Source organism: Hyperoodon ampullatus (genome assembly GCF_949752795.1).
Source record: "Hyperoodon ampullatus genome assembly, chromosome: 19".
Lineage (NCBI taxonomy): Eukaryota > Metazoa > Chordata > Mammalia > Artiodactyla > Ziphiidae > Hyperoodon > Hyperoodon ampullatus.
Window position 1 is genome coordinate 8096660 of NC_136932.1, and position 22766 is coordinate 8119425.

The 22766-nt window shown below is 59.7% G+C and overlaps 2 protein-coding genes across 5 annotated transcripts in view; one reads left to right on the forward strand and one right to left on the reverse strand.

The window, feature by feature from the left end:
• Nucleotides 1-1180: 1180 nt before the first annotated feature.
• G6PC3 (glucose-6-phosphatase catalytic subunit 3) lies at nucleotides 1181-5421 on the forward strand (the record flags this gene model as incomplete). Its single annotated transcript, XM_079725614.1, has 6 exons — nucleotides 1181-1398; nucleotides 3282-3388; nucleotides 3799-3889; nucleotides 4087-4205; nucleotides 4389-4530; nucleotides 4765-5421. The coding sequence occupies 6 exons, from the start codon at nucleotides 1181-1183 to the stop codon at nucleotides 5126-5128; spliced, it is 1041 nt and encodes a 346-aa protein (XP_079581740.1). The 3' UTR covers nucleotides 5129-5421.
• A 1962-nt stretch (nucleotides 5422-7383) lies between these two features.
• The window catches only part of HDAC5 (histone deacetylase 5), a gene marked incomplete at its 5' end in the record, with an annotated part of 29507 nt that continues 14124 nt past the window's right edge, over nucleotides 7384-22766 (reverse strand). For 2 of the 4 annotated variants that reach the window (XM_079725721.1, XM_079725720.1), the window contains 24 exons: nucleotides 7384-7509; nucleotides 7601-7766; nucleotides 7910-7994; nucleotides 8260-8393; nucleotides 8868-8986; nucleotides 9139-9236; nucleotides 9489-9608; nucleotides 10552-10639; nucleotides 10776-10831; nucleotides 11199-11306; nucleotides 11449-11498; nucleotides 11963-12083; nucleotides 12466-12599; nucleotides 13414-13579; nucleotides 14431-14745; nucleotides 15006-15217; nucleotides 16538-16760; nucleotides 16981-17112; nucleotides 17405-17517; nucleotides 17607-17753; nucleotides 17890-18020; nucleotides 18303-18417; nucleotides 18527-18671; nucleotides 18768-19027. In XM_079725721.1, the coding sequence (XP_079581847.1) occupies nucleotides 7470-7509; nucleotides 7601-7766; nucleotides 7910-7994; nucleotides 8260-8393; nucleotides 8868-8986; nucleotides 9139-9236; nucleotides 9489-9608; nucleotides 10552-10639; nucleotides 10776-10831; nucleotides 11199-11306; nucleotides 11449-11498; nucleotides 11963-12083; nucleotides 12466-12599; nucleotides 13414-13579; nucleotides 14431-14745; nucleotides 15006-15217; nucleotides 16538-16760; nucleotides 16981-17112; nucleotides 17405-17517; nucleotides 17607-17753; nucleotides 17890-18020; nucleotides 18303-18417; nucleotides 18527-18671; nucleotides 18768-19027 (3278 nt within the window). In that variant the 3' untranslated portion in view covers nucleotides 7384-7469. Of the gene's footprint in view, nucleotides 7510-7600; nucleotides 7767-7909; nucleotides 7995-8259; nucleotides 8394-8867; nucleotides 8987-9138; nucleotides 9237-9488; nucleotides 9609-10551; nucleotides 10640-10775; nucleotides 10832-11198; nucleotides 11307-11448; nucleotides 11499-11962; nucleotides 12084-12465; nucleotides 12600-13413; nucleotides 13580-14430; nucleotides 14746-15005; nucleotides 15218-16537; nucleotides 16761-16980; nucleotides 17113-17404; nucleotides 17518-17606; nucleotides 17754-17889; nucleotides 18021-18302; nucleotides 18418-18526; nucleotides 19028-22766 lie in introns of all 4 variants that reach the window. The other 2 variants (XM_079725722.1, XM_079725719.1) reach the window with 2 other exon arrangements.

Below are 22766 nucleotides of genomic sequence, written 5' to 3' on the forward strand. Positions count from 1 at the left end.
GGCTTTTTCCTAGGGGCAATTGAAAAACATTTAGCAAGGGAGCAAAATGAGATTTGTATCTAGCTTCCTTTCCCCACACCTTTTTAATTAGTGAAATTAATCTCTTTACAAGAAGAACCCAAATTTACATTCTCATTTTCACCCCTCAAAAACTCTCCAAGGACAAAGTTGCTTGAGGTAGGAGGGAAAGACTTCACCAGTCTCCTCCCACCTCACCTCTGCCTCTAGGCAAGACCTCACCTAGAATAGCTGAGATTTCTATTTTCTGTGTGTTCCTCCAAAGGATTATTCCAATTTTTGTCGCCTCTCCTCTTCCTTTACCAACCCAGCTACTATCTCATGGTTTATCTGCCCAGCGGGGTTCTGGAAGGCAACATGACAAGATGACGAAAGGAGAGGGGCAAGGCGAGCACAGAACTGGGAGGAAGGGTGATTTAGACTGTGCTATGCGTAACAACTCTCAAGCCGTTAGGGATGACCCCTCAAAATCAAGAGGCTGATCTGTCAGCCTCCAAATCAACAGCAGAGGAATTCAAGCAGGAGAGTCTTGGGCTGGGGGAGGAAGGCGTGTACCGGTTAGCCAGCTGTGTGTGCAAACGTAGGGGCCCGCTTCAGCGCCGACCAGGGATGCCTGGCTCCCCGGAGCAGGGGTTGTCCCTAGCCTTCTCTCCAAGAGATCTCGAAATATTTTTGGAGGGTAGCGGTACTGGAGGAGAAAGGTCTGGTCTGGAAGGAATCCTGGCCCGGGATATTACATATCCATCTTCACAGAAGTAAAGGAGGGATTCACCGCCGACCCTCAGGTTAGTCTGTCCCATGACCCGGAACAGCAGCTGGAGCCGCCTCTACGCCCTCTGCCCACGTGCCGGCAATAGCAGCCACGTGGGGCTCTGCGGAAACGCCTTCGAAAAGATTTGTCCCCTGCGCTGCCCAGTAGAGAGGGAGGCCCGGGAAGAGCGCAGGAGGAGGAAACGGCACCGGCAGGAGGCCTGGCTCGCGCGAGCCTGGGGCTGCCGGGGGCGGGGCAGGGAGGCGGGGCTTTCCGGGCCACCGCCAGGGGGCGGGGCCTCGGATCCGAAGGGTGGGCTTTGGAGGGCCGTGAGGAGCTGCTTCCTGGTCGCCTGGACTCCTTGGCTTCCGCTTTAGCTCAAACCCTGGCCGGGCCGGCCGCGGGGTCGCCATGGAGTCCACGCTGGGCGCGGGCATCGCGATGGCGGAGGCGCTGCAGAACCAGCTGCCCTGGTTGGAGAACGTGTGGCTCTGGGTCACCTTTCTGGGCGACCCCAAGAGCCTCTTTCTGTTCTACTTTCCCGTGGCCTACTACGCCTCTCGCCGGGTGGGCATCGCGGTGCTCTGGATCAGCCTCATCACCGAGTGGCTCAACCTCGTCTTCAAGTGGTGAGACAGCGAAGCCCTCCGGCGTCCTGGTCCCCCACCCCCAAAGGCCCTGAGCCCTGTGCAGTCCTTGATCTCTCTCGTCAGCTGCCTCAAAGGCCTGGCTTCCCCCCAACCCCCCGACAGTGAACCCATGGCCTTAAGACCTCCCACCCCTACCCCGTGGCCACTGACTTTTCCCCTATGAGCATCTTTGTGCATCTTGGACCTCAGAGTCCCCATCCTAATCATTAAACTAGTGTTTAACGGGCCTGATCAGAGAAATCACCTAAGGGGGCATATTTAAAATGCAAATACCCCATTCCACCTCAGACAGACTGATTTTGAAACTCCAGGGGAGGGGCTGGGAATCTGTATTTTAACAGGCATCCGTGGTGACTTAAGTAGCAGAAAGTCCTGCTTCTCAACTCACTCTTTGATGCATTTATTCATTCCTTTATTTGACATAGTTTTTAAGAAGCATGCTTTGTGCCAGGCTTCACACTAGCGGCTAAGGACAGAAAAGTCTTGCAGATTAAGGTGTGGTCCCCCAGACCATGGCCAGCAGCACAAGGGGCATTTGAAAACTTGCTAGAAATGCAGAATCTCAGGCCCCACGCCAGAGCTACTGAATCAGAATCTGCATTTTAGCAAGGACCCCAGGCGATTTGTGTGCACAGTAAATTTCAAAAAGCACTGGGCTAAAGCATTGCCTTCCAGGGAACACTGTCTCTTCTCCCTTTTCCCCTTCATTCACTAGTAGGCTCTGCACAGAGACTTAGAAGCCAGGAACCCCAGGCAAGTGGGTGGGGCCCTTGGGGTGTATCTCTTCGTGCCACCTGTTCTCTCGGGTGCAGAAGGGAGCTATACTTCCCGCTGGGCATGCAGCTGCACCTCCCCTCACCCCTCACCACTGTCTCTGTTGCCAGATTTCCAGCCTGGGGGAGGGAAGGGAGGTTCATAGGAGACACTTGAATGGATGGGCCGGAATGACTTGCTGAAAAACAAAATACCTTCCCTTCCACTCTTCTCAGCCAGGGCTTCATCCCTGCTGTAAACGGAAAGCAATTGTCTCATCACTTCCTTCCTACTGAATTGCTCTTTGCTTTGTGCCCTCCTTCCTCAGAGTCTGTATAAGCCTTCCTCTCTAGTCCTGTTCCCCTAAGACCACCCCCTTGGGTAGACACTGTTAACACCCCCCACATGGCAGAGCCCCTATTCATTTCCTAAGTATGTGTTGAGCATCTGGTGCGTGATCCAGGCTCCCTTTTTGGCGGGGAGAGGCAAGTCCCTTCCGCACCTCCCTCCCCAGCACTTGGCTTCCTGCCAGCATCTCTTCTGCTCTCCCACCTTTTCTCTTCCTGGCCACAGCAGCCTCTGCAGTGTGTTTCCCAGGGTCCAGTGAAGCACCTGGCTAAGCCAGTGGATTTTGAGCTTTTTTGTCTTCCTTATTCTCTCTCAGCCTCCTTGTCCATTCCCCACTCCCATTTTCAAACACGAGAGTCTTACCTAAGTAACTCAGGCTGGAATTTGGGAAATGGAGGGAGGGGAAGCAGGAGGGTCAGCGAGGGTCTGGGGAGGGAGGGCGAGGGGCAGGTCCTGGGCTCTATGGACGGCAAGAGCGGAGCTGGCCCTGCGGCGGGAGGGCTCAGAACGGGACTTCGGAGCATCTCAGAGCACACACGTGCACACACCACAATCTCTTGCCTCCTTATCCCTTTAAAACAAATAGCATGCTTTCTCCTGTTCCAAGGTAAAAAACCCTGGCAAGGCAATGGCACAGAACTGGACACCCTTTCTGACTCCAGCCTGTAAGGCCTCCAGAGTACTCCAGGTGTCCTGCCTCACCCCCCCGTTCCCCTGGCTGTGTGTGCGTGGAATGGCATCTTGCATCTGTTCTCTTCTAGGTTTCTGTTTGGAGACAGGCCCTTTTGGTGGGTCCATGAGTCTGGGTACTACAGCCAGGCTCCAGCCCAGGTTCACCAGTTCCCCTCTTCTTGTGAAACTGGTCCAGGTGAGAAGCCTCAAACTTCCCTCTCCCAATGTGGTTAGGGTTCGGTGAGCGTTTGGTAGTACTTTTTAGCTGGGGCAACCTAATCAGAGGCCCAGCCTCTCAGTTACTGGGCCAGAGAACAAAGAAACCCAGGGAAGACCATGCTGAATTATAGGAGAAGAGCAGCCGTGCCAGTGTGCCAGCTGTCCACCTTGTATAGAGGAAAGCCAAGAGCCGAGGTCAAGGCAGAAGCCTGAGAGCAGTGGCCTCAGGCGGGGACGAAGAAGGGTTCAGGGCAGAGGCAGCTAAGGGTCAGTGCTGGAGGAAGGCTCTCCCCTCGGCCACGGGGAGGCAGCTGTGTTGAGCAATCACCAAGGGCACCTGGGTTCCACCCGCGTCCTCTCACCACAAGCTTCTGAATCCCCTGGCAGGCAGCCCTTCCGGACACTGTATGATCACAGGAGCAGCCCTTTGGCCCATAATGACGGCCATCTCTTCCCAAGTGGCCACTCGGACCCACAGGTACACCTTGGCATTGCCCACCAACGGGGGCAGAGGTGATGGTACCCTGGACCCAAAAGACCCAGCAGCAGGGCAGCCTGGGAGCTGGAGTCCTGCAGACACTGGGGCATTTGGTCCAACTGTGAGGTGCCTGGGTGCTGAGGGAAGCCCAGCTGTGCGTGGACACCTCCTGAACCATTTGCCTGTCTTCTTTTTAGCCGCTGGGTGAGGCTGATACCTAGCTTGGCTTATTGCACCTTCCTGCTGGCGGTCGGCTTGTCGCGGGTCTTCCTCTTAGCACATTTCCCTCACCAGGTGTTGGCTGGCCTAATAACTGGTGAGCAACTGGGGCAACAGGGTGGACCCAGAGGGTGCCGTTGGCAGTGGGAGGACCAGTGTATGATCTTCCCATTGTACAGCCAACCCCAAGGCCCCCCTTCTCCTGCCAAACTACCCTGCGGCTCGGGGTGGGGGTCATATCCCCAAACTCCTTGAAGCTGCTGTCACCCCACTTCCCCAGGTGCTGTCCTGGGCTGGCTGATGACCCCCCGGGTGCCCACGGAGCGGGAGCTAAGCTTCTACGGGTTGACCTCACTGGCCCTCTTGCTGGGTGCCAGCCTCATCTATTGGACCCTCTTTACACTGGGCCTGGATCTTTCTTGGTAAGTCCTGCTTTGAAGCTTGGGCAAGTTGGGGTCTGTCCTGCCTCACCTATACCTGGCCTGGTGGGTCTCTGGTTGGTTGTAGCTAAAACGGGACACATTAGCTGTTCACAAACATTGAGTCTTCTGGGGTCACGGCAGAACATGGCGGTAGGCCCCAAAGGGGTGGAGAGCCATCAGCCCTCTAGGACCCAGGGGAATCTCTCTCCTGGCAAAGACTCTTGCTCCCCACAGGTCCATCAACCTAGCCTCTAAGTGGTGTGAACGGCCTGAGTGGGTGCACTTGGACAGCCGGCCCTTTGCCTCTCTGAGCCGCGACTCAGGGGCCGCCCTGGGTCTGGGCATCGCCCTTCACTCCCCCTGCTATGCCCAGGTGCGGCGGGCATACCTGGGACACGGCCAGAAGCTAGCCTGCCTTGTGTTGGCCATGGGGCTGCTGGGCCCCCTGGACTGGCTGGGCTACCCCCCTCAGATCAGCCTTTTCTACATCTTCAATTTCCTCAAGCACACCCTCTGGCCATGCCTGGTCCTGGCCCTCGTACCCTGGCTGGTGCACACATTCAGTGCCCAGGAAGCACCACCCATCCGCTCTTCCTAACTCTAGGTGCCTCCTACAGCCACTCTCCCTCACACAAAGCCCACACTCCGTGACCTCCACACTCCGAGGAGGCAGCCCCGTCCCCTTCCAGCCCCCAACAGGCCCTGCTCATGGTGAATTTTCTACTTCTCCCACCGCCTGGTCTCAGCCCCAGAGAAGGGCCTTCTCTCTCCCAGGAAGGCTGGTCCTCCTCCTGCCTTCCCTCCCAAGTCCCCAAAGGGCAAAGGCAACAGCGAGACCAGTGGGTTCCTGTAACACTGTGAGGGGTTCAGAGCAGCCCCAATAAAGCCCTTCCACACCTCTGGACTCCTCTCTTGACTCTGTGCACATCTCCACTGGACTTGCCTGTGTGGCTGCACGTGGAACCCTTGCCAGGCCACCTGTTCTGCACCCGCTTCAACCCTGTGCCCCCAGAGACTGAGAGTCAGAAGGAACAGGGAGACCTTCAGCCCTGGGCCCCCTCCCCACCATCACCACGTAGGCCACACAGAGGTTCCAGGAGATGCTGTGGCTACGTTCAGTGAAACCTTGTTCTTAACCCACAGGACAGAGATCCCACTCCCTCCCACCCCAGCCTCTTGTTCCCTAAATTGGCTAGTCCAGGGGCTGGAGAAAAGAAGAGTAGTTTTTTTTGGCCAGGAGGGGGAATGGCACCCTCAACTCCATTTGAGAGCCCAGAGAACAGAGACATTGGCCCCAGAAGGCACTGCCAGAAACAAGTTTATTTACACAAGGACACACAGTGTAACAGGTTACAAAATACTTAACTGAAATCCATGTCCAAGGAGACAAAGCAAGGAGTGGGTTTACGTGAGAACCAGACCGGCCGTGGGGAGAGGGAGGGTAAGCGGCCCGGAGCTGGGGCTCAGCATGGGGAGGCCTGGTACACTGGGCCCAGCCCCATCCCCATCCCCCAGGAGGATCTAGAACACACTAACAAGACACAAGCGCACAATGAACCAATGGTGGCGGGACTCCTGCCCCTCCCCTGGCTCCCTCAACCCTGCTCAGGCCCCCATTAGGATAATAAATATGTAAACAGATTGGTGGAGCCCTGGGGACGGGAGGAAAGAAAGTTTATGCGGTGTTGGGGAGAAGGAGGGAGGAAGACTCAGCCCCCTAGGAGCTGCTTCCCATCTTTGGTTTCCCACAGGCTGGAGAGCATTCGCTAGAAGCCTTGTGGGCTCCTAGCCCTGGAAACAAGAAGGCTAGCAGGGCTTCTGGGAAAGAGAAAGGGCAGTGCCCAGCCCCATCCTGGTCTTAGTTCCCTTGGGCTGGTGGCCCACAGAGGAAGCCCAGGAGGAAGGCAAGCTACAGCTGAGGGCAGACTCCTGGGTTCTGGCCCTGGCCCTTCTAGAACTCCCACTCACCATCCCCAGGCTTCAAAGCCAAAGGCCCCAGGAGAGAGGTGGGCCACTGACCCTTCTGCTTGCAGCATGCTGGATGGCTGGGGAAATCTGGTCCTGAACAGCAGGGGGGCTCTCACCAGCCTGGAGCCCCCCTGCAGGGGCCACCTTCTCCCCGCTCCCCAGACTGTGCCAGCAGAGGGTCAGGGAGGCCGAAGATGGAGAGCAGGCCTGGCTCTGTGCCTCCTCTTGGCCCCTCAGAACCCAGGAGCGCAGCTCCAAACCTCCCCACACGCTTTCACCCTCTCCGGCCCCTGAGAAGGGGAAATAGGCCCTGAGGAGGGTAAAGCAAGGCAGCCCTGCCCGCAGACCTCAGGCCCATATCCTAGAGCACAAAGCTTCCCTTCCGTGCTGAGGCCAGGAGAAAGGAGGAGGAGAGGGGTGTGTGTGGAGATGGTGAGGACACGGGGGGAAAAGAGTGAGAATCGCAGGGCGGGAGCCCACCTCCCCTCCACTCTACATCTTTAGACTGTAGAGGGACCCTCCGGATCCTCCCCTGGGGCTGGAGAGGGGAGGAGGGTGAAATTAAGGCATTTCCCCCTAAGTCAGCTGAAGCCAAGGCACCAAACTTACTGTTCCCTCCTCACTCAGGGGGACCCCAGAACCGGAAGGTGCTATCTGGGCCCCAGGCCCACCTTGAGCTGGCCCAAGCTCCAAGGGCGACAAAGACAGAATGCAGGAAGTGGGTGTGGGGTACAACGTGAGGGAAGGGCTGGAAAGGGTACTCCTCGCCCTACAGAGGGCGCAAACTTCTAGAGCTGAGACACGGGCCACGGTGGGGCGGGGAAGGGGGGGTCTGAGGCAGCTTAGAGGAGGAGGGGCGAGGCTGAGAGACCCACACGGCACACGTTGTTGAATGTGTGACTTTTTGTTTTTTAATAGAAAAAATAAACAAAATCACAATGATGAAGCCCAGAGGGGTGGGGGCCAGGGCGTCACAGGGCAGGTTCCTGCTCCATGGGCTCCTCTGCCGGCCTGTGGGCACAAGCACAGGGAAGGGCACTGAAGCAATGCGGGATGGGGGGGAGCAGTCTGGGTGAGGGCAGGGAGGTGGGGGGCACCTCACCTGGGGCTGTGCTCCCGGCCTGCAGCAGCCTGGGCCTGCTCGGCCCCCACCGACAGCAAGGCCATGGCGCTCACAGTCTCAGCCTCCTCTGTCTCACCGGCCTGGGCCTCCCGCAGGGAACGGCCTAGACCAGCAGCGAACCTCTGCACACAGCTCCAGTGTTTGCCTGTGGATGAGGGATGGGCCGGGGGTCAGGGAGAGCCAGAAACCCCCAAACGTACGGACACCCCCAGCCCTAGCCCTGGCGTCACGCAAGCTCCGCCCCCTCGGCAAGCTGGGCCCTGAGTCCCTCTGCCTGTGCCCACGCACTCTGGATCTCGATGACTTTCTCTAGCGTGGCCACTGCGTTGACGTTGGGCTTTTGTTGCAAGACTGCCTCGTCCAAGGGCTGCAGCTGGCAGGGGAAGGAAGAGAAGGCTTAGAGTGGCTGCCCCTCTAACCATCCCGCCGTTCAGCCCCGTGACAGGGGCAAGCATAGCCCTTCTGGGGAAACCTCTATTTAGGAAGCCTTCCCTGGCCACCACCTGTCCTCAGGAATCAGGAAAACCTCCCCAAGGGCCCTCGGTGCCGCCTGACCCGGGAAAGGGACCCTCCCTCGCTGGCCCCTTACCCCCTGGCCTACTGGCCCACCTCCCCCAGTCCCGCTGTGCACCCCTCACCTCCACGCTGAGCAGAGCGGAGACACAGGCCTCAGAGGCATCACAGATGGCGGTCAAGTCATGGCCTCCCTCGAGGGCCAGCACCACCCGGCCCCCTGCCAGCGTCATCAGCTGCCTGGTCAAGTGGCCAAAACCTTTAGGGACGGGTGAAGGGAGGAAGAGGAAACGGTTAAAGAAAAAACTCAATTCAAGAAAAAGTAAGAACGGAGAGAAAAAGAAACAAGAGATGGGACAAACAGCACAAAAGAAGATGGTGGATTTAAACCCAAATAGATATCCATAATAAAATTCAGTGTCAATGGACTAAATGCTCCATAAAAGACAAAACATAAGAGGCTAAAAAGATCCAATTACACGTCTCCTAAGGAGCACCATGAAAAACCACCACTGAAACATGAGGGACCAGCGAGCTCCATCCTTACAACTCCTGGAGGAGATACTCCCCCCAACCTGCTTGCCCCTCGAGGCCAGGGTTGGCAGAGGGAGAGTGGGACGATGCTGCCAGAATGATTGCAAGTCTTAGACCTGCCTTCAACCCTCCTCCCAACCTCCCACTTGACCCCATCTTCACTGCTCCATAGCCTCCCTCGGTGCCCCCACAGGCTCACATCTGGCGGTGACAGAGTATCCACCCAGCGGAGACAGGTGTCCCTCAACAGCATCAAACCCGGCGGAGACCAGGACCACGTCAGGTGAGAACTCGTGGGCAATGGGCATCACCACTGTCCTGCAAAGGGAGGGCCCAAGCTGACGCTGGCAGGTGGCTCTGCCCCCCGCAGAGCCGACCCCCTCCACCCACGCGGAACTGAGTGCCTTCTGCCCCTCCCACGGCAGGGCCCGGCGGTTCCCACCCCTCCCTCGGCTCTTCTCAGTCCCCACCTGAAGGCCGTTAGGTACTCCACGTCTCCGATGGGGGGCTCCACACCTCCCGTCCATGCCACGTTCACATTGTACCCCACGCCCGGCCCTCCGCCAACCTGGCAGCACGGTGGGGGAGGGGTTACTCTCACTGCCTGGGGATCCCAGACGTTGCCCCGCCCTCAGCCCTGCCTCCAGCCCTCACTCCACTGACCTCTGTTCTGCATGGAGGGGCAGTTGGCTGGCGTGGTCCTCCCACTAGAAGCCCAGACTCCCCAGGTACCAGCACCACCACGGGCCTCCATGGCTCCCTGCCAGGTCCCATTCTGCTATCTCCCCGAGGGCCCCACGTTTGAGCCCAGGAGCTGTACCTCTTCAGGAGCCCCAGAGCCCGGAAAGAAGTTCCCATTGTCATAGCGATGCAGGGAGATGTACAGCACGGAGGGGTCGTTGTAGAACGCTTGCTGGGTGCCGTTGCCGTGGTGAATGTCCTAGTGGGAAGGGGTGGGAGCGTCAGGGAAAAGGCCCAGGGTCTGACCCAAAGGTCAGAATTCTGCTTGGCCCACCCCGACCCTGTGGTGGACTCTGGGGGTGCAGCCCACCACTAGCTACAGGGCATCTGTGTTCTGTTCGCCACGGAATCACCCCACGCTTTTCTAACCAGGGTCTGCGGGCCGGGACATGGCACTGCACAGAGGAGACACAAAGCCAGGGGACGAACGTGGTGGATCTCCCTGTGAGCCCACTCTGCTCAGCAGTGTGGAGGGAAACAGTACGGCTAGTCAGGAATTGGAAGCAAACAGATGCATTCTGAAGAAGAACCCAACATCATGAACTTTGAAGCCCAAGCTGGGGCAAGCCCTGTGACAGGGGCAAGAGATTAGATCCCTCCTTGCTGAGGCCTGCTCCCCACAGGGAGCGGTGGGGGCCTTTCCCTCTGCCGTGAGAGGCAGGGGCGGAGAAGCACAGCGTGGCAGCAGGAGCAGAAATGCCGGGGCCCACAGGCCTCATCTGAAACCCAGTACCAACATCCCAAGCTAAGTAACTTTGGTTGGGTAAGTCCCCCAACAGCCCAGTGTCTCTGTTTATCGAAATGGACATCCTACTACTTAGGTAGCAAGGTGGCCACGAAGCAGCACCACGTGTCTGGCACACGGTCAGCCCCCAGTCAAGAGGGACTCTAGCAACGGCAGGAGCTGTCTCTACCACTCAAGGTAGAAAATCTCCTCGGCTGCTCAAGGCTGCGGGCTGGGGGCCAAGGTGGACCAGGGGCTAAAAGCACTTTGAGTCTCCACTAGTGAGGAGGGGGGCCCTATGGGACTGTGAAGGCTGGGCTAACAGCCCCAGCACGGGCACCTGAGGAAGAGGGCGTGGGGTTGGGGTGGAGGCTTCCTGAAGGAAGGCTGACCCTGGTCCCACCAGCCCACTGCCTACCCAGTCCACGATGAGAACCTTGCCCACATTCAGCTTCTGCTGCAGGAGTTTGGTTGTGATGGCTACGGAGTTGAAGAAGCAGAATCCCCTGGGGGGCGAGCAGAGAAGAGGGCAGGTCGTCAGCCTTAGTGGGCGTTTGCTCACAGATACACGCGCATCAGCTCTGCTGAGAGGGAGATGGTGTGAGGGCAGTGGGTCTGGGGCAGGGCTGCGGTGGCACTCACATGGCTGTGGATTCCTCCGCGTGGTGTCCTGGGGGCCGGATGATGGCAAAACCATTCTGGAGAGGTACAGACGGAGGGACAGAAACCAGAGGCAGACAGGCGGGCAAGGTGGCCACGAAGTGGGTGGACACAGGAGAGAAGCATAAGCCAGGACGAGAACATAAGTCATAAGCGTCAATCCCACAACCTTTAGGAGCGCCAGCCGAGGGCCACGTGAGACCCATGACAGCACAGACGTTAGTGCCTCTTGGTCATTCCCTCTATACCCCTCACCCCCCAGCTGGCCTGGAGCTGGCACCTCCTCCCCACACCTACACCTGAGAGTTGAGATTACAGAGGATGGTGTCTTACTGACAGGAAAGCCACGGCTGCCCCCATCCCCCGCTCCTGAGGCAACAGGACCAAGGCCCCACACACACTCACCTTCAGCTCCCCCGTCGCCACCTTGAAAGCCAGCTCCACCAGGCAGCCCACCGCCATGCGCACGGCACTGGAGGAGTGCATCTCATTCCACACGGTGTCACTGTCCACCTGCGGGGGCAGGAGAGCAGGCTTCAGCGTGCCCCCTGCAGGGGGAGGGCGAGAATGGGGGTGCAGCTGTGGTGGGCAGGAAGGGAGGGGCTGGAGCTGGGAGCACCACCCACCCATCCCCACGGGCAGGTGCCCTACTCACCCCGATGCCCCCACAAGGCAGCATGGCGTACATCTTCTGGCTGATGGGGCCTGCAGGGAAGAGGAACAGAGCTACTCTGGAAGTTGCCTCAACCGCCAAAGCCGCGGGTTGGGGTGTGCAGAGGGCAGCAAACTCAATCACAGAAAAAGGCGGCCAGGCCCCAGCACACGACAGGCCTCTGCAGCCCATGCCAGCTGGGAGATGTCTGTCCCCCGTCCTGGGGGGGGCATCCTACCTCTGGGGCAAATGGCAGGGAGAAAAAGGGGCCTGACAGGTTGGGGAGAAGGGCAAAGCCCATCACCGGGCCTGACCTGTCACCTCCCATCCTCCTGCACACATCCCACCAGCATGTTGTAGTCTGTGTGAATGGTGCCCTCTGGAGGCGTGCAATGTAGCAACTGCGCCCACGGGAACCCACCTGCCTACCCCAGTGGTGGTCTTCCTGACAGCCCCCGTCCCACGGGGCAGAAGACCTGGCCTGGCCCACGCCGCCCCCATCGGCCGGCCAGCTCACCGAGCAGCTTCTTGCTGTCCAGCTTCTGTCGGTTGAGGGGGCTGGTCCCATAGAGCAGGGTGTGGTATTCGGAGTGCACCGTCTGGATCTCGTCCAGCGTGGCTTTGCGACCCCGGATCCGCTGCCAGGGGAGAGCAGGAAGAGAGGCCGGTGAGAGGGACGGCACCGCAGGCCCAGCTCCCCCGAGGCCCAGCCCCTCTCTCTGCCCCACAGCCTGGGGCACACGGAACCACTTTCTAGCCTCGGGAGATCCAAAGGTTGTTGAGAAAGCATGCCCCGGTCCCCCAGGGACCCCAGTCCAGGACCCTCCCCCATTCAGCTGGGGACCATGGGGAAACCAGGCTACAAGGGATGGAACTGGGAGGTGCCTGGGGGGCCTGGCCCTGAAGTCAGGCGTTGAAGAGAGAATGAGGAAGAGACCCAGACAGAGGCTTCCCCGACAGGGGAAACACAAAGGCTTTCGCTGGGTTTGAGGTGGAGGCTGGAAGGAGGGGCTCCCTTACCTCACACTTGCTGAGCAGGCCTGTCTCCTGCAGCCGAGACCAGATGCTCTGGATCCGGCCAGCGTGCTCGGGGTGCACGTGTGTGTTGCCACACATGCACTGGTGCTTCAGCATGAACGTGTCGTAGACCACACCTGGGCCAGAGACACACCTGTCAGCCAGCACTGCTCTGGGCCGTGTGACAGCCTGGCCCCTGCCATCCTCAGCAGAGCTCACTGAGCTTTTCCCCAGCCCACCCTGGTCCCAGCACCTCCTCACAGGCACCCCAGCTGCCCTCCCACACACCTGCCCCTCTTCTTTTCATGAAATCCCTTTCCCCCATCACCGCCTGTCGAAAGCCTCCCTGCTCCTCAAGCCTCCAGCAGGCCGCCCTTGACACCCCCGTCGGTTCTGACCTCATGGCACATCCTCCTTTCCCCCCCGTCACAGCCCCTGTGTGCTGCCCCTCTACCCCCAACACCGTCCTCAAGCATCTGTGCCCCCTCAGAGCCCAGCACAGGGCAGTTTCACATGGAAGAGCCTTCTGGAATGGACTGAGGCCTCACATTTAACCTCACAGGGCAGAGAGGGAGCTAGAACAGCAGGACCAAACTGAGACAGTGGGCTCCCTCCACCTAGGCCTCCAGGGCTTGTGTGGCGAGGGCGCAAACCGGCGGTCCCTCAGCAGTGGTGGGGTGGGCCCCTGAAAGAAGACGCTGCCCCAGCGGGTAGGGACACTCACCACCCTCCCACTGAGGCAGAGGCTGCCACCACTACCACAGGTGGCTGTGGTGCAGAGGGAGGGAGCCAAGGCCTGTTTTCCCTCCCTTCGGGACGCTCTGAGGGGCCCTGGCCATCTCTCCAGGGCAGGGGCTGTATCTTATCTCTTCACGATGCCCAAGGCTGGATGCCATGCACAGGCCCCCTGGCACACGATGTGAGGACAGCTTGTGCGGGCGCGGGGCTCACCTGTGGTGAAGAGGTGCTTGGTGGGCTGGTCCGGGGGGCTCTTCATGCCCCCAGGGGCAGCAGGTGAGGACTGGGTGCGGCCCAGGGCCTGATGAGGCACAGTGGCCAGGCTGAGGGGCGCCTGGTACACCTGCAGCGGCTGCAGCTGCTGGGCATCTGCAAACACCTGGGAAGGAGGAGAGTGGGAGAGAGCCTGGGTGAGGCTTAGCCTGAAATGGAAGAGAGGACAGGTGGCCTCCCAGGGGGTGGGGGGCCTGAATCCAGCCCTTCTCTTCTGTATCACCTCCTCCCCCCAGGGACAGGAGACACTCCAGCCTTAGCCATCTTCATCTCCATCTCCGAGGAGATGGAGAGAGATTGGCGGGGGGAACGTGATGAGTCATGCTACCGGAGTAGCATTGAGGTAAGAGGCTGGGAGGGACGGGGGTGTGAGAGGGGGTGGGATGAGTCAGGCCCGGAGGGCTCAGCTGTGTCCGCAATGAATGGAGTGCGTGCTAGGCACCAGGGCAGACTGTAGTAACAGCAGGGGCGTGTGTGTACACACGCACGCAGAGACCGACGCACAACCGGCCCTACGCAGGCAGAAACGCAGATATACACAGACCACGTGCACGTGCATGCTCGCGCGCGCGCACACACGCGCGCGCGCGCACACACACACACACACGCGCACACACACACACACACACACACACACACACACACACACACACACACACACACACACACACACACACACACACACACACACACACACACACACACTGAAGCAGACAGGCGGGGGCAGTCCCAGACGCAGGGAGGGGCTGGCAGACGGGGCACAGACAGCTCCGAGACTGACACAAGCAGCTCCCTCCCTTCCACAGCCCCTTGTCTCTTTCCTGCTCCCCTTTCACTCTTAAAACGTTGTTCCTGCACAGCCTGGAAACTGCAGACTGGGGAGAGGGAAAGGCAAAGGTGGAAAGATAGGGGGGAGGACACAGGGGTGGTGATCAAGGGCCGGGGCGGAGGGGACACCTTTTTGTAACCAGCACTGGACTCCTCCAAGTCGGGCCCCTCCTCAGCACCACTCTCGCCCTCCTCATCCTTGACCTGGATGCAGTCCTCCTCCTCCTCCTCCTCCTCCTCCTCCTCTTCCTCCTCCTCCTCCTCCTCCTCCTCTTCCTCCTCCTCCAGGTCTTCCTGTGTGCTCTCACTCTCCGTGGAGCCTTCTCGGGGTATGGCCAGGGCTCCCTCCCCCAGGAAGGCCTCCTGCTGCTCTGTCAGCTCCTCCTCTGTCTCCTCGGGGTGGGTGGTGGGCTGCCGTGGCAGCTCCCCAGTCTTGGTGAGGATCTAGGAGCAGAACAAGGAGGCACGGCAGCTGGGAGGGGGCGCAGCTGTGCAGCCTGTGGCCCAGGAGGTCCTATCCTTCCCTCCTCTCTCCCCGGCAGGCAGCCGCCCAGCCCATACAGACCTTTGATGTGAATTAGAAAAAGGCGAGGCGGCTCCTCTGATGCAGCCTGGGGAGTGGCCTGGGTGCCAGCCCCCTGCCAGCCCGGCACCCTGTGTCCTGACCCCAGCACAGCCCTGGATGTTTGCTTCTCCCGGCTCACCTTGCCCAGCTGCAGCTGCTGCTGCTTCTGCTTCTCTAGGAACTGCTGGTGCTGCTGCTGCATGACCAGCTGCTGCAGGGCCTGGGGGCTCTGGGGCAGCGGCGAGGACTGAGTGCGGCTCAGGGGCCGGTGCCGCGGGAGCTTGCCCACCGTCCGCATGCTGGTGGCCACGCGCTCACCCGTCACCAGCGGGGACTGCCCGTGGAGCGGCACTGTGGAGGTGGTGGGGAGAGGGAAGTAACCATCACTGTCAGGGCACCAGGCTCCCACTCCCACCCCGAGACTCTCCCCCTTCTGGAACAGCGCCACCTCCATACTCAGGAAAAACCTTCGAGGGGCCTGGAGCACCCTGCCCCCAAACCTGAGCCCCATTCCTCCTCCTCCCCACAACTGAACAGTCTTGCAGCTCAGAGCCACCACCTCCAGCAAAACTTCCTGGATTCACTTACGAGCACGTATAGTCTCGGGCCCTCCGTGTGCATGAACAATGACTAGTTGTCCCCAACTGCAAGACCTCCCTGATCACGGACGTGGAGGATCCCACCCCCAGCTGGGAAGCCTGGAGGCCAGGATCACGTGTCTTTTAAGCAGAACCTCTTCTGATGCCACCAGCTACTTATGGGCTGACTGTCCAAAGCCGTGCTGTCCAATCCCATGGCTGCCAGCCACACGTGACCACTGAGCACTTGAAACATGGCCTGTCTCAACTGAGATGTGCTCTAAGTGTGAAATACGTACCAAATTTCAAAGATGGTATGAAACAAAGTAAAATATTTCACTGCTGGACTTCCCTGGTGGCACAGTGGTTAAGAATCCGCCTGCCAATGCAGGGGACATGGGTTCAAGCCCTGGTCCGGGAAGATCCCACATGCTGCAGAGCAGCTAAGCCTGGGCGCCATAGCTATGGAGCCTGCGCTCTGCAGCCCACGAGCCACAGCTACTGAGCCCACACGCCACAACTAAAGCCCGCACGCCTAGCGCCTGTGCTCCGCAACAAGAGGAGCCCCCACTCGCTGCAACTAAAGAAAGCCTGCACGCAGCAACGAAGACCCAACGCAGCCAAAATTAAAAATAAATAAATAAATAAATTTATTTTTATAAATAAATAAATAAAAAATATTTCATTGCTAACTCTTTATATTCATTTTATGTTCAAATGATAGTATCCTAGATATACTAAGTTAAGTATATGTTATTAAAACTAATTTCACCTGTTCCTTTTTACATTTTTTAATGTGGCCACTAGAACACTTTAAAGTACACATACGGCTCGTATTATATTTCTACTGGACAGCACTGCTCTGGAATGTGAGCTCCATTACGACGGCAGATTTCGGGAACAGTGCCTGGCCGGCTGTAGGTACTCAATAACGTCTGTAGAATATGGAAGAAATCACTGATGCCACGGAGGGGAGCTGTGACAGGGCTGGTGAGTATCCCTGGCTACTTCTCCCTGGCAGTTGGTCCTTCCTTGAGCCCTCAGAATGGGGGGCGCTGACACCCCCTCCTCGGACGGCTGCCCGCCCACTCACCAGCGATGAGGGTACTCTGCTGCCGGGCCTGCTCCAGCAGCAGCACGTGCTGCAGCAGAGAGGCGTGCCCGTGGGGGCTGGTGTCGCCCTCCAGTGCCACGCCCAGCAGGCAGCCGGGGATAGAGGATGTGCTCATGAACTTGCCCGTCAGCGCACCACCCTGCCGCAGGGACTGGAGGGCCTGCCTCTCGGCCTCCTGCTGCGTCGAAAGCTTCGGGGAGGCCTGGGGAGAGGAGATGGAGACGAGGGAGGGGTTTATACTGGCCCCAGTCCTGCCGACTTTGGACCAGCATCCCTCACCTACCCTCTGCCCACCCCCAGCTCTGCAGGAGGGCCATCTGATCTCCATCAGGACCCTGGGAGGACAACAGCCCCAGCCGGGGGCATCCAGGACCGAAGACCTCAACACCAGAGGGAGGACAGGGTATGTGCCCCGTACTTACGGTGAGGTGCGAGTTGGTGACAGTGACCGTGGCCTGCAGCCCTAGGGAGATGTTGGGCAGAGAGGGAGACGTGTAGAGGCTGAACTGGTTGGGGGAGCTGTCCAGAGGGAGGGCCCGGTGCTGGGGGAGCATCTGGGGAGCAGTTGGGAGAGACAAGCATGAGAGCAGGCAAAGGGGGGCCACCTGGGGCCAAGGCTGAGGGCTCTGAATGGCGCCCCGCTTCCTGCACCAAGCCCCACCTTGGGGGGACTGAGAGATAAGAGCCATTCAGAGGCCCGTGGGACAGATCCCACTTCGGGGCAATAGGTCCCTCTAGCCTGTCCACGCAGGCAGAGGGGTCCCTGCTGGGCACTCTCAGCCAGACAGACCGGATGGGACAGAAAGCAGCTCTGGCCCACCCGCCCAGCCCTTGGCAGGCCTGTACCTCGGTGGGGATGTTGGGGACTGAGCCAGTAAAGCCATTCTCGGCGATGGTGCTGTGGGAGCTGTTAGGAGAGCTGGGGCCGGAGCCTGGCGCGCTGTTACACACGGCTGCCGCTACGGGAGAAGTGGCTGTCACCTGGGCCTGCTCGGAGCCATCCCCCACTCCCCGGCCCTCAGAACAGGGACAGGAGAGGAGCCCTTACCTCCAGGCCCGGCACCTGTGATCTCAACAGCTCTCTTCTTAAAGGTGCTAATGACAGTCCCGTCCTTGCGACGCAGGAGGGGACTGCTTCTCCGCTCTGCCACCTTCTGCTTTAGCCTCGAACGTACTTTTAAGTTGGGTTCGGAGGCTGGGGAGAAGGCAGCCAGGGCTCAGACACACGCACACAAACGGACACATCTGCAGCCTAGCCTGGCCCCTCCACATTCCCACCTCTGCCCCCGCCACCCCCCCATATCCTGGGAGGCCAGGTTGTACTCACTCACCTGTTTTGCGGAGGGGGAAGTCATCGCGGCTGTCGTAGGGCCCAAGCAAAGGCAGTTTGTAGGAGGGAGGCGTCCCAGGGGGGCCGCTCTGGGGAGGGGAACTCTGGTCCAAAGAAGCATGGTGGGCTCCCCTGCAGGGTGGAGGGAGGGGATGGAAACAGGTGTAGGTTATCACCCAGCCAGCTGGACCGGCCACCAAGCAATCTACATTTATGAAACATCCACTGCATATGGGGATAGGAAATGGATCCTGGGGAGGGCAGCGAGGAGACAAACAGGGGTGGGAGTCTCATCTCCTAGGAGAGATTACAGAGCCCCTATATGGCTTCAGGCCAGGAGCCCCTTGCCATCCTGCAGCCAAGCAGCCCCTGAGCAGGACACCTCTGCAACCCATGCCTGCCAGGGGCCATTACCAGCATTTGGGATGCTGTGGGAGGGAATGGTTGAGGCCGCCTGGTGTGGGCTCCTTTGACTTCGACAGGAGGAATTCCTGGAGCCTCAGCTTCACCTCAGTGCTGGCGATGGCACCTGCGGGACAGGGCACAGCTGACCGGGAGCTTGGGGCCAGGTCCCCACAGCTGGCAGGCGTGGGGCGGGGCAGGAGTCCCAGCTGGCCCCGGGCGGCCCCAGGCCTTACTCTCTTTGCTCTTCTCCTTGTTTCGCAGGATGAGCAGCTGCTGCTCCAGCCGCTGCTTCTCCAGCTCCTCCTGCCGTTGCTGCTCCCGCTGCCGCTGCTGCTCCAGCTCCTGCTGCCTCTTGGCTGCCAGCATCTCCTGCTGCTGCTGCAGGGGCGCAGGGGGAGCAGGCTGGGTGAGCCGGGTCCGGGCGGGGGTCAGAGGTCTGGGTGGCCCCCCACCCCCGCGCCCTCCCTCGCTCACCTTGAGGTGCTTCTGCAGCTGGACCTCATGCTGCCGGGTCAGGTGGTCATGCTGTTTCTGGAACTCAGCGAACAGGAGCTGCTTCTGCAGCTGCTGCTGCTGCTTGAGCGCCAGGAGCTCCTGTTGTAGCTGCTGCTCCCGCAGCGCGGGGTCCACGGGGCCTGCCAGCGCACCCCGCAGCTCCACGGGGCTGGGGCTGCCTCCTCCCCCGCCCCCCATGGAGCTGGGCATGGCCCCTGGCAGCACCGGCTTCACCTCCACTGCAGGGAGAAGAGACAGGAAGGGGTCAGTGGGCCACCCCAGACCCCACCGGGCCCTGGCTGCCATGCCTGGGGCCCAGAAAGCTACCAGGCAGGACGACTAGACCCAAAGAGAATGGGGGAGGGGGGACTCAAATCCCTCTGCTCTATGGATACAACCTTCTGCCTTAATTAAATGAGATCGAAGCCATGAATTTCACTAAGAAAACGTGCAGGGCTTCCCTGGTGGCGCAGTGGTTAAGAATCCACCTGCCGATGCAGGGCACACGGGTTCGAGCCCTGGTCCGGGAAAATCCCACATGCTGCAGAGCAACTAAGCCCGTGCACCACAACTACTGAAGCCCGCGTGCCTAGAGCCTGTGCTCCGCAACAAGAGAAGCCACCGCACCGCAATGAAGAGTAGCCCCTGCTCACCGCAACTAGAGAAAGCTCGCGTGCAGCAACGAAGACCCAACGCAGCCAAAATTAAATAAATAAATTTATTTAAAAAAGAAAAAAGAAAGAAAACATGCATAAGCAAAGCAGGGTACCTGGAAGATCACGAGTGTTCAACAAAGAATATCGTCATTGATAGTTAAGGCCCCTGGGCATTTTATGTGAATTACTTTAGTGATAAGGAAACTGAGGTTTAGAGAGGTGTAAGTAACACGACCAAAGACATACAGCCAGGTGATCAATGAACCAAGATGTGATTCCAAATCCTATACTTTTTTTTTTTTTGCGGTACGCGGGCCTCTCACTGTTGTGGCCTCTCCCGTTGCGGAGCACAGGCTCCGGACGCGCAGGCTCAGCGGCCATGGCTCACGGGCCCAGCCGCTCCGCGGCATGTGGGATCTTCCCGGACCGGGGCACGAACCCGTGTCCCCTGCATCGGCAGGCGGACTCTCAACCGCTGCGCCACCAGGGAAGCCCAAATCCTATACTTTTAACCACCGTCCTTCCTGTGCCTCCTCCCCCACCTCTCAACACCACACAATCCCTGCCAAGAGGTCTATATACTACAGGAGAAACGGAGGCACAGACGTTAGTTCTAGAACTAATGTGGCTAGCAGCCAGGGACCTCGCTAAGCCCAGGAGAGGCCTGTGGAGACCCTCTGGGCACCCCTATCCGTTCCCCTTTTCTCTGCCCCACACTCAGCTAGGGCAGATGGGGCGGGCAGGAGAGGCTATGGGAATACGGGGTGGGGTGGGAGCAGGAGGCCGCAGGAAAAGGGGGGGTGCAGGGCTGCACCAAACCAGGGACAGGAGGGGGCTGGGAGTCAGACTCGCTTCCTTTGCTGGATTATCTCCTTTCAACAGTTTTATTGTAATTACCCTGAAAATGCCGCTATATATAGAGTGAGCCAAACAGCAGCTGTGCCTGGGGGGAGGGGGGAAAGAGAGAGAGAATGGGCGGGCAGGCGCAGGGAGGAGGTGGGAGGAGGAGACAGGAAAGGAAAGGGAATCAGACAGGAAGAAGGGTAATGGCAGGGGGCGCTGGCTGGCTGGAGCCAAGGCAGAGATCTCAGAACTCCAGTCCCAGGGAGAACCCGCAGGGAAAGGGGAAAGGGGTGGAGGGGACCTGCTGGGTCCCAGGACCTTGCGTCCAGGCCCGCATGGACCAAGGGGCCCCAGGAAGTGGCAAAAGATTCCAATGGGCTTATGGGAAAGATGGGTCTCGACCTCTTGATCCCTGTATACTGTCCTCTGGTCACTGAATGTCACTCTCCACCACTGCCCTGTGGTTGCCAGGGCAACTGGGCAAACACCACGCCAGCAGGGAGCCCCGAGCCCAGCCCACACCCCACAAAGCCTCCTGACGCCTGCAGGAAAGGGAAGGCAAGCTACCCACTGCCTGGAAAGGAGGAAGTGAGGGGCAGGGCCAGACCGTCTTGTTTCTTTTCCACTTCTTTCTCCAAAGACAGGCCTCACTTTCCCCACTCCAGCCCAGGGAGGCCACAGGGAGCTGGGCAGACTTTCCGGTGGCAAGGGGGCCCACTCCAGCCCAGGCCTGCCCCCCATCCTGACGGCTGCCGGAGTCCCCTGCCCTCACCAGCAGGCCTCTGCCCAGGCCCCCACTGCCATCTCTTATCAGGAGTGGAGAGGGAGCCGGGAGGAGGGCTAAGGGCTGAGCTAAGAAAGGCTCCCACACCCACTGCAGTCTGTGAGCCTGGATCTCTCCAGGGAGCCTGCACTGAATGAGTGTCCCCCCAAGGCAGGGACGAGGCCTGCTGAAGGCCAAGGCCATGCTACCCTCGTGGCTGAACATGGCTCCTGGGACCCACTGGAGATGGGAGAGGGAAGGTAGCCTGAGCACAGTTATCTTTCATGCTCCCCATTAGCCCTTCTTCCCCCAGCACTGCCGGGCACATTCCTCTGTGGTTTGCCCGCCAGCCACACTGACGACTCTGCGGCCACAAGGCCAGAGCCACATCTGCAGGAGTGGCCAGATGTGACCAGGAGGGTGGGGTTACACACACACACACACACACACACACACACACACACACACACACTTTCCCTCCTAACCCATGTCCTGCCCCAGCACCAGGAGGAAAGGCCCTGGGAAACTACAGAGGCCCTTTCTGGAGGTGGCCGGCCCTGTCCAGGGTGCAAAAGTAGGGTGGGCAGCGAGGAACCAGCAGCCAGCCTCAGGTGTCCCCAGCCCTGGAAACGCTCAGCAAGGTCCCAGGCTGGCCGGAGTGTTATCTGTTCCTAGGCAAGGCTGGCTTGGCCCGTGGCACTCTGATCACTCAGCCAAGAGGTGGACAGGCTTCAACCTGCTGCTCCCGGCAGTGCCGGGGCTGTGGGAGCCGGATGCCAGCCCGCCCGCCCGCCCAGGGAAGGGCAGGGGTCCAAGTGCTCCTGGCTCCCAGCAGATAACCCTGCTTGGGCTGGAACTGCCGCCAGCAGTGCTGGCTTCCCTTGCAGGAGCCCTGCAGAGAGGGCACGGGCTCAGGCAAGAGGACTCTCCCACCAGGGCTCCTGCACAGCCGCTGCCACCGCGGCAGAGATGCTAGGTCCTGTGCTGCAGCCGCAGCCTCAGTCCCATTGGTATGCAGGTGGCGGGGCGGCCAGCGGGCTCTGCCACACAGCCTTGTTCCCACACAAGCAGGAAGGATGAGCGATGGAATAGTAATCTGCAGGCCCTGTGGGGCCTGGACAGGACGCAGCAGCCCGTGGGTCTGCAGGTAGTAACCCGGCTCCATCCAAGATGGAAGGGGCTGCGGCTGGACAGCTGGAGTCAGGGAAAGGGTGCGGGGAGGCACAGAGCCCCCCAGATGCAGTTTTCTGGGCATGAAACCTAGAGTGTGGCTGGCCTTGCTCCCCCTCGAGGATCTGTGCCCTCTGCAAGCTTAGCATGAGCAGAGCAGGTGGCAGTGGCTGCCCTGAGAACCAAGCACCTGGAAGGGGAAATGGGAGTGTCGTGATAGGAGGAGGCTCTCGACCGCCTCCTGGTGGACTGAGAAAGGTGGCAGGACCTCTGGAAAGGGAAGAAAGTAGATGGAGGGACACTGGTCCCTAAGAGGACAGGCTGGGGACTCTGGCCAGCAAAGGCCTGGGAAGGGGTCACATGGGAGGGCACGGCCTCCTACCCCAGGCCTCCTCCTGACAGGGAGCTGCTGAAGTGGAGAGGAAGCCAGTAACTGACCCAGGGACCTCCTGCAGAGGCAGACAGAAGGGTCCAGGTCGGCCTGCTCCATACTCCTCCCCTTCCGGGGACTCTGACCCTGCCTGGGAGCTGTGGCCTTAGGAACTG